The sequence below is a fragment of the Heterodontus francisci genome, chromosome 16 (assembly GCF_036365525.1).
Source record: "Heterodontus francisci isolate sHetFra1 chromosome 16, sHetFra1.hap1, whole genome shotgun sequence".
Taxonomy (NCBI): domain Eukaryota; kingdom Metazoa; phylum Chordata; class Chondrichthyes; order Heterodontiformes; family Heterodontidae; genus Heterodontus; species Heterodontus francisci.
Window position 1 is genome coordinate 69015810 of NC_090386.1, and position 10707 is coordinate 69026516.

The 10707-nt window shown below is 42.7% G+C and overlaps 1 protein-coding gene across 1 annotated transcript in view; it reads right to left on the minus strand.

The window, feature by feature from the left end:
• Positions 1-10001, minus strand: part of oprl1 (opiate receptor-like 1) — a 44174-nt gene extending 34173 nt beyond the window's left edge. The window contains exon 1 of the mRNA XM_068048812.1: positions 9799-10001. Within this exon, the coding sequence (XP_067904913.1) occupies positions 9799-9902 (104 nt within the window). The 5' untranslated portion in view covers positions 9903-10001. The remainder of the gene's footprint in view (positions 1-9798) is intronic.
• Positions 10002-10707: the final 706 nt, after the last annotated feature.

The window sequence follows — 10707 nt, forward strand, 5'->3', positions numbered from 1 at the left end:
CAGATGACACAAAGCTGGGGGGGGGGGGGGGGGGGCGGGGAATGCGAGCTGTGAGGAGGATGCAAAGAGGCTCCAATGTGATTTGGACAAGTTGGGTGAGTGGGCAAATGCATGGCAGATGCAGTATAACGGGGATAAATGTGAGGTTATCAACTTTGGTTGTAAAAACAGAAAGGTAGATTATCTGAATGGTGATAGATTGGGAAAGGGGGAGGTGCAACGAGATCTGGGTGTCCTTGTACACCAGTCGCTGAAAGCAAGCATTCAGGTGCAGCAAGCAGTTAGGAAGGCGAATCATATGTTGGCCTTCATTGCAAGAGGATTTGAGTACAGGAGCAAGGATGTCTTACTGAAGTTATACAGGGCCTTGGTGAGACCACATCTGGAGTACTGTGTGCAGTTTTGGTCTCCTTATCTGAGGAAGGATGTTCCTGCCATGGAGGGAGTGCAAAGAAGATTTACTAGGCTGATTCCTGGGATGGCAGGATTGACATATGAGGAGAAATTGGGTCGACTAGGCCTATATTCACTAGAGTTTAGAAGAATGAGAGGGTATCTCATAGAAGCCTATAAAATTCTAACAAGACTAGACAGGCTAGATGCAGGGAGGATGTTCCCGATGGCCGGGGGGTCCAGAACCAGGGGTCACAGTCTCAGCATACAGGATATGCCATTTAGAACCGAGATGAGGTGAAATTTCTTCACTCAGAGGGTGCTGAACCTGTGGAATTCTCTACCGCAGAAGGAAGTGGTGGCCAAGTCATTAAATACATTCAAGAAGGAGTCGGATATATTTCTTAATGCCAAAGGGATCAAGGGGTATGGGGAGAAAGCAGGAACAGGGTACTGAATTAAAAGATCAGCCATGATCTTTTTTGAACGGCGGAGCAGGCACGAAGGGCTGAATGGCCTACTCCTGCTCCTATTTTCTATGTTTCTAAATCCAGCTTTCAGTTTGCCAGTTTGTAGGAAAACCTCGCCTTGGCCATTCAGCGCCTCACTGAAATGCAGCAAAATGCCCTCCAGCTTCTTGGCTAGCAGGGAAGTGAGGAAGGTTGTGAGAGGGAAGATGGAGAAGGGGGACTCATGGAAGTGGGGACTCTGCTCAAAGCCCTCCCACTCCTACCCACTTTTCTTCAAAACCCAGAGAATATCAGCATGATCACTTGAGCAGTCGGAGCAGAGGAAGTAGTAGCCTGCCACTAGCTCTGCTGAAGACATAAGGATAGCTCCATGTCAGAGTAATATGAAAAGGAAGAGAACGAATTTGTAGTTGCACAAGAGTTGCCAGACTTGAGTATTTCCAACATTTGCTTTTTTTTTTAATCAGTTAGATGTTTAGTTCTGTGTTAAATTGTCAATTTTAGGTTCAATGTTATTCAGTAATTTAAAATGGGTTACTCACAGGTGGTGAATTGACTGTGATTTAAAAAGCTTATTTTTGTGATAACCCCATTTTCAGCTGTATTATTCAAGCTTTAACAATTTACCACTCAAGTATTTCAAGGGATATTTATTAAAGCAAAATTTTTAATTATTTTAGATTACATTTTAAAATGCTGCCCAATTATGTTGTTTCATGACAAGTTTTGCATTCGCCAATGTACAATGAGCTTCAGCAAAAACTCAAAAAATGGAACATTTCTCAAAAAGGTTGCAATTTGCACTGGAATAGCCAATTGCACCCAAAGTGGAAACTTTCGTCCTATATCTTCACGTCAAAAAGTAAAACCTCAATCAATAATCAAGTTAACATTGAATTGTGAATGGTTCTACACATCTTATTAACAAGACTATCCAAAACTTACTAAATTTGCTGCAGTACGTTTTCATCTTTATTGCCTGGGTATTGAGTATTGCCTGGGCAGAGAACAGGAAAATCTGGAAGTTTCTGTAAGGGACATGCTTTCCTCCCAATCAGATTCTTCTTTCTATGTTGCCCTGGAAATGTTTAAGTGACAGGACAGTGGAGAGGAAAATCTACTCCAACCTTCTATCATTACTAAATGGTTGTATTTTAACTTGCCATGGAATGTAAGCATTCAAATTCAGGATTCAAAAATCAGATCTAATTTAGAAGTTGTGAAGTATCGAAATGATTCTTAAGTGAACATAAATATTCTTTGCTTTTACTACTACCATAATGCTGTAACTGTAAAAATTCAATATTGTAGTGTTAAGAGTGTACAGTAGTGTTCTGCTGCACTGACAGCTACTTATCTGAATTATATAATCCTATATTGATCCTGGTTATGAAATGCCTTTCAAGAATCTTGAAGTTAAAGGCCATAAGTACACATAGGGGTTCCCTGGTGAAAGGGTGAAAACAGGGGTTAAATGTGTGCTGTGCTAATGAGAAATACCTGTTTGAAAGTATGGATTTAGTACACAATTTTCAGGTGTATTGATAATTATCATAGTTCAAATGAACTGGCTGGCAGAGAAGCAAACATTGAAGGATGGCTCAGTGAGCAAGAGAGAGGGCACCTAGGTTCCTGAATGCGGCACTGAAGGTCTTGTGGAAGAGGTCCAGAGCAGGAGGGATGTCCTCTACCTGTAAGGGGGAAGGAGGGCACAGAGACAGCACACATGGGAAGAAATCACCCAAGAGGTGACAGCTAGGAGTCCTGACTCCAGGACATGCCTCCAGTGCTGCAAGAAATTTAATGACTTGAAACAAGTAGTCAAGGTAAGATCAAATCTCATGAACACACCACTCAATAACTGCACAACTACCAGCATCACAACTTTGACATACTGCATCCACCATTTAACTATACATTGACATTCACACACCTCACACTATTGCATCCTTCAGAGCACTAGGCACACCTCAAGACACATCTCACAACTTATCAGCCATGTGAGGCAGCACACACACACACGCACGCACGCACGCACACACACACACGCGGTGGCGTAGTGGTATTGTCACTGGACTAGTAACCCAGAGACCCTGGGTATTGCTTTGGGGACATGGGTTCAAATCCCACCACAGCAGAAGGTGGAATTTGAATTCAATTAATAAATCTGGAATTAAAGCTAGTCTAATGATGGCCGTGAAACCATTGTCGATTGTTGTAAAAACCCATCTGGTTCACTCATGTCCTTTAGGGAAGGAAATCTGCTGTCCTTACCTGGTCTGGCCTAAATGTGACTCCAGACCCACAGCAATGTGGTTGACTCTTACATGCCCTCTGAAATGGCCTGGCAAGCCACTCAGTTAGGGCAATTAGGGATGGGCAATAAATGCTGGCCTGGCCAGCGACGCCCACATCCCATGAATGAATAAAAAAAAACACTCACACCTGTCAACACACTCATTCATGATCACCACTCTTTCTCTTTCAGGACAAGATAACATATAACAAGCAGCAGGACCTGATTGGGTGAGGGGAACCACACCTACATGACATCACTCCCCTTGAGGAGGCAGTGCTGACCAAGATGGGGAGGAGAGTGGGAGACGCTGTGGCCAGAGGCAAAGCTGTGGGTACATCACCTAGGTGGCCGCTCCACCTTCCTTATCGATGCACAACTCTTCCTGATCCCTAATCCTCAAACCAGTCCTTACTCCCAAGCTCCATATGGTCTCATCACACACACCCTCCTATAGTGGCCACACATGCTGCACCCTAACCCTTCCAGTTTTATCAGTTCAGACTCCCAGCAACAAATTCCATCTTGTCCTCCAAAGGAAGCGGAAGGCAAGCAAGAGCCACCTTGCCCACTCTTGCTGTTCCCCTCCCACCAAACGGAGGAAGAGGCGGAGGCTGAGAATGAGGATGAATGCACTGTGTCAACTGCTACCACTGTCACAGGCACCAGTTCAGAGACCAGCACCATGCATAACTTGGAGGCTAGTTTAGAAGACGGATCCCCACAGTGGGATGCACTGGGCACTAGTGGGCAGCAGCAATGCAGGGTGGAAGGGACAACATGGGTGCTGCCTTGCCAGGGGGAAAGGTCACATGCTAGTTCTGCTGTAGAGGAGTCAGATGAGGATCTTGCATGGCCAAATTTCGGAAGAAGGCTAACTGTTCAGACAAATCAAATGCTGGCTGCAACGGACAGCTTATTTGACAGCCTATGGGTTGTGAGTAGGGAGATCGAGTATTCCATCTCCACCTTGGTGCATGGCTTCACGCAGAGCCAGAATCCATCCTGTCCAGTGTGAAGAGGCTGGCCAATTCCAACTGGCGACCTGTGGAGCCCAACATCATGCAGCGTCTGATGACTGAGTTTTCAGATTCCAAGGAACAACAAAGTGCTACAATGGAAGCTCAGACAGCTGCCATGGTGACTCTGGACTCCTTCCTTGAAAGATGCTTGCAGAGTGCTTCTGATGCCCACAGTTCTGTCCTCCAACAGATCACTGGGCTGGCTGAACACAGACTCCAAGATAGTGATGTAGCAATCATGGAGCAGGAACATCTGACCTCTCTCCAGATGCCAGCATTGCTTCTCCTTCCCCGGTCACTACACCATTGCTTTTGCTGTTGCCTGTCAGCCAGGTGGCCCAGTCTGCTGAAGCCATCACTGAGATGGTGTAGTCTGAGGCAGGGCCATCACGGACCACAGCCTCCCAAGGGAGTCTCAGGAGGACTTCTGAACTGCCTTCTTCAGATTCTCAGTGGCCATCCACCTCGCCTGTTTCTGTCACTGGGGTTGAAATTCATAGAATGCAAGGGGACTTATACAATAGCCACTAATGGTAAGCACCAGGGTGACTAGTTTAATATTTATAAGTGCTGTATCATGTTTACATGGTTTGTTTTTGATAAATATAAACAGTGATTATGGTAATTGGGCAGTGGTGGAATTGGCTGTCTTTTTTATTGTAATCTCTGTGGGGAAAGGGTTGAACGATTGATTGCAGACGATGGACTTCCTGATGGATCCTCAGCCATGCAAGGTATATCGTGGCAACAGTGCTCTGGAGACTGATGATGGCGGACGTCTCTCAAAAGCTCTCTTCAATTAGATGGTGGCAAGCGTCCCTTCCAGGCACGGGATATCTACTTGGAAGCCTCTGGTGCTCTTCCTCCTCTTGTAGCTCCTGAGCTTCACCGTCTGGCACAATTGCTTTGGAAACACTGGTCTCACATAATCATTGAATTGCAGAGCATGCAACAATTCATCAGGAATCTGGACACCTTCTCAGCTGAGTACTGCCAGGCACCTCCTGACCTGTCAAGGCATCTAAACCTCTGCTTGAGGACCCCAATGGTCTGCTCAATTATATTCCAGGTGACTGAGTGGCTCTCATTTTATGAGTGCTCATCTGGTATCTGGAGGTTTCTCAGGGGAGTCTTCAGCCATGACATCATAGGGTATCCCTTGTCACTTGTCAAACATTGCATTGGGGCTCAAAGATCTGTGGGATGTATGACTATTTCTTATAAGTGCATTGTGGCACCTCCCTGGATAGCAGGCATTCACCAGCATGTCACAGCTGGTCACAAACAAGTGCACAATGAGGGAATGGAAACCCTTCCTCACATGGCCACATTTGTACAGTCAATGGCTCCCTGGACCATGGGGAATCCTGCAATCCTGTCAACTCATAGAGCTCTCTGCCTCTGGTTTTCTCTGGCAATAGGGAGTGATATATTGTCAATTGGCAGAGTGTATAGAGCCGCAGCAACCTCCCTTATTCAGGATTGCACAGGGGATTGTGAGATGTGACTGATATCACCTGTGGCAGCCTGGAAGTTCCAGTCACATAAAAATTAAGTGCCACTTTGACCTTGACTGCCATAGGTAATGCAGTCCTGGTTGTACTGAAAGGTTTGAGTCTTTGTTCCATAAAGCCACAGATTTCTGTGATGATTTCCTTGGTAATACGCAGCCTCCTCATCCACTGGTTTTGGGTCATGTAAATTTAGACTATTGCACTCTGAAGGCCATGGGTGGATAGGGCCTCCTGCTGAAAGCCCTCCTGTTCCTCTCTCCTGCAGCAGCTAGTGATGCTCTGCCTGGCCTCATCTCCTCCTCCCATTCCTCATGCAATCCAAGGGGGACCCCTAGCAAAATACCCATAACCAAGCACTCCCTTGATCCTGGTGACTCCTATAAGGTGTCTAATTATATAGAGTATCACAACACTCAATCTTTTTAGATGAAGTTCTGAGAGAACATCCAGGAAAAATGTTGATAGACTGTTGGTGAACTCTAGACAAAGTGTCCAGGAAAACTCACAGGTGTCTCAAAAGCCCTCTTCAAACACAAGGTAGTCAGTCAATCTCTAGCAGTAAGTAAACACTTCAGGCTGACCATGGCTTTAAATATTGTTGGAAATTCTCAACAATGACTTGTTTATTCCTGTTCAGCAAGGTGCTGTTAGAAGAGGTTGCTCAGTGGTTATCCACCAAAATGACATGCAGCCTGTTTAACGGGTGGTAGTAGGCGACTCAATTGTCAAGTTGCCTCTTAATGATTCTCTGGAAAGCTATTCCTAGCCCGCAGTTAGTTTCTTTACCAAGATGGTGTCTTGTGCTAAACATGGACTGAACCAACAATGCAGTTTAAGACCCCATCTCGGCTACCTCTTTAGTGCTTAAGTATCGCCCCTATATTCTTTACTTTGTGGTATTGTTCCTATGTTAGCTTAGCAGTAACACTGAAGCACAGATTTGAGAAAAAACATGCAACATACTTATCCGCAATTTACATACAAATTCTAAACAGAAATACATGCCTAATTGTTTATCCCTTGCATGTTATACTGTATATTGGTTTGCAAGACTGCACAAAGCTATTGATAAAAAAATAACTTTTTTGTAAACTAAGTTTGATTCAAGCACAATATTAATTGCACATTTTGTCCCTTTCTACCATCCCTAATCTCAGAGGCTTAATCTAAATTCACTTTCTCTGTATAACATTTCAAGTGTAACAACCCTATAATGTCACTCCAGTTAAGGCTTCTGAGCTGGTTTACACTTCACCGTTTATAAACTTTACTGATCTGATCCAAAAGCTCATTGATATGCATGTTGGAACAAGTCATACGGTATATGAAATGGACAGCACATAGCACTGCTGGAAGCAGTAATTTTAGCAAATGTTGAATGTTATTATTTACAAAAGTAGAAGTGTTGCCATTACAGGGCTATGAAGCAGCAGGGCCATTGTCTGGAAGAGGTGTTAAACTGAGACTCCATCTGCCTGTTCAGCTGGATGTAAAAGATTCCATGGTATTATTCAAGGAATAGGGTGTCCTGGATAATATTCCTCCCCAAACCAACACCAATAAAAGCAGAATAGCTGGCCACTTGTCTCATTAACTATTTGTGAAACTTTGCAATGCTATATTTGACTACATAACAGTAACCACACTTTAAAAGCACTTTGGAATGTCGTGAAAAGAAATGAAAGATGCCATTATAAAGGCAAGCTCTACCTTCTTGCTTTTCTGGGTACATCAGATTTTCCACATTTTCAATTAGGTGCTACACTGCAACAGCATCAAAGCTTTGCCGATTACAGTCAATGAATGCCTCTTTAACAACTTAATAAGTAGCTCAAGAACATTTTTGTAAGTGTGATCTGACTACCTCATCAGTTGTGTTTGGACTGTAACTACCAGTGTAGCCAGCTTAAGCATGTGAATGGGAGACAGCCTTTGTGAACAGGAAAGGAGACTGAGCATGATGGAGAAGGAAGACAACCTCCGTGAAGAGGAGTGGAAGTATCAATAAAGGGGGCTCAGCACTTTAATGAAGGAGGAAGATTGCATCTATGAAGAAAGAATTGTCTCTGTAACAGGGAAAATTGCCTCTGTGAATGGTAGACTGTACCTCTGTGAAAGTGGGGGAGGGGTGGATTTCTGTGAAGTTGTGAGTGTCTGCATAGGGAGGAGAGTGTCTATCTGTGAAAGGGAAAGAAGAAAATGCTTCAGTGAAAGAGGATGAGAGATTCTGCTTGAAAGAGGGTAAATGTGTGTCTGTGAAAGTAACAGGATAGAATATATTCCTGAAGGGACGGCGCAAATGCATCAGTTAAGGGTCAGTGGCTTTGCAAATGGGGAAAAGTTACAATTCAAGGATACTTGAGGCAGTGATAGTCTGCTGAATGCAGATTAAACCCAAATGTACTTTATTTTGCTATGTGTTTTTAGATTAAAAATCTATCAGTTGGGAAAGATAAAATATATTTCAAATTTAACCAGAATTTTCCAATTAAATATAAACAATTCAGAATAATCAGGGGAGCATTCCCTTCTCCGCACCTCCAGAAAATGCATGTCAATGAGTAAGAAGGGTAAGGCAACATATGGAAGGATTGTATACAATTTAAATGTGCTGCCTAAACCCTCGGCTCCAACAAATCTGAATTTGCATAAATCATTCTGCTCAAATTAAAGTGCGACTAAGTGTGGGTTAAAAAATGTAGGGGAAAAAGAAATGATACTCATTTCACCCATTTTGTGTCAAAACAAGAAGTTACTGCAATTTGTTTCAAGTAAGTATTGACATTTGGTCCTGCTCAAGAAATTTACTGAAGGAAAGGGAGACAGGAGGGGATAAGGAGAGAAGAACAAAGAGTAAGACAGTGGAGACCTACTTAACAGCATGTTTTCTAGCTGCTGGCATTGAGCAAAAAGATGATTCTGCCCCTCAGCCCCTCCATTACTTCAAATTATGTTTTGAATTAGAGTGGATGTAAAAATATTGGACTCATTCTTTACAATGGAGGAAAAGAAAATGCCAATTTTATAGTATAATGGAACAAAAATTGCAAAAGGCTAATACATAATATCATTGTAACTAAATTGTGCAAGAACTGTAGGGTAGATATACTATGTTTTGACTAGAGACGATGTACGTTCTTGGCAGGCAGATGAATTGTACAGGAGAAAATATCAACAGTAAAATATCAACAATGTGGGGAGTTTATTCTTGGATTCTAATCTTCACACAAAAAATTAGCTAATATTGTTTAACAGTCTGGCACACTGCTGTGTGTAGGGTGGAGCATGGAAAAGAACTACTGTAAAAGACAATGTTTTAACGTGTTATGTGTCTATTGCTCAGGAAATGTTGGCGGGTCCATTGCCTACAACACGTGTTGCGTTTGATGCATATTAGGCTTAAAATATAGAGTCAGCCTATATGAAGGTAATTAGAATTTGAAATGTAAACGTTTTCTCCATCTCCCTGCAGAACTGATATATTCCACTGCAAAGCCGATTTACTCCAGTAACCATAGACAGGGCAAGTGCAATAAACTCCAGTTTTATTTTGGAAAACATAACGCACTAGGGTGCGCCTTAGTTCTGAACTTGTCGTATACTTAAAACGCAATAAAATTAAGCCATTAACAAACCCATCCCAGAAAAAACCCGAAACGTTCCAGAGAATCGTATTTTCCCCTTGTTTGTAAAAAAAACAATCGATTAGCTTCAGTAACTATATTGAAAAAAAATCATTGAAGAACGTGAAATGAATACAATGGATTAATTTTAAATCTTATAATTTATCTGATTTAAAAAACTAACCTCAATTCGGGTAAAATGGAAGTTTCTCATCAACTTATTATTCAGCACATGGGTCTAACTGCAAGATCAAACTGCCTGGGTGATAGTTTGTAAAACAACTGAATTCCGTATGATATGGCACTTTCTATTACGACATTAGGAATTTTGGATTGAGAGCCAATGCTGGTGTACCCGGATCCCTCAGGAGGGCGCTCGAAGGCAGTAACCACAGCTAAGTTGTCTTTTACCTTTATGAACTTTTTTTAATTGTTGAAATGCACATAGAACAATGTTAACATGAAAAATACAAGCCTTACCTGACGACAACGTACATTACCAGACAGTTGCCCACCAGTCCCGCTATACAAACAAACAGATAGACGACGATGATGGTAATTCTGAGCGTGGCTGACCTTTCCATTATGAAGTCGGTAACATTGTCAGACCAGCGATCAAGTAGAATCGTATCATTTTCATCAACGGAGTCATTGAAATATTTGTACTGTTTAAGGCTCCCGAAACCGCAGACTGTATCAATTTCCATGATGCAGCCTGACCTGTGGTAATACAATATCAATATACTTAATGGCAATGTAGATCTTTTTGACTGAAAAATTCACCTATACAGTAAATAACTTGCAAATAAATACGTTATTTCAAATTATGGACAAATTATTACAGTTGTGCCTTAAGCTTAAATTCAGAAATCTATTTCAAACACTGTACCCCTTGACAAGCAATTGGACTTCAGAAGCCTAATGAAATTTCAAAGTGCAGCTTGATGGCAGATAGCCTTCGGTGTTCGAACGCGAACAGAATGATGAAGCTGAAATTCTGGGCAAGTTATATAATCTGAAAGCCTCAGACACGTTTTTTTTTTCGGGTGGGGCCAGGGAGGTTATCACTGTTTCAGCGCCGCCGAGCGTTTGAAATATTACAGATATAAAACTTGCAGTCTGTTCCTGCCGAGCAACGTTCAGCATGAGGTTGTCTCACCCCCTTAAATCTTTCAAATTGTTTAATCTCATCCAGCACGTAGGCAGTAAGGTTTTCTCTGCAGCCTGTTGCCATCAGTAAAATTGCAAGTCCTAATACCGTTACAGGAGCCTTTTCCGAGTGCAACGCATGCAGCATCCTCTGGATGCAGTCTGCCAGCAGCACACAAGGGGACAGTCTGCGCATTAAACCATTCTGATCAAATCTTGACTTCCTTGGGATCGTCATGC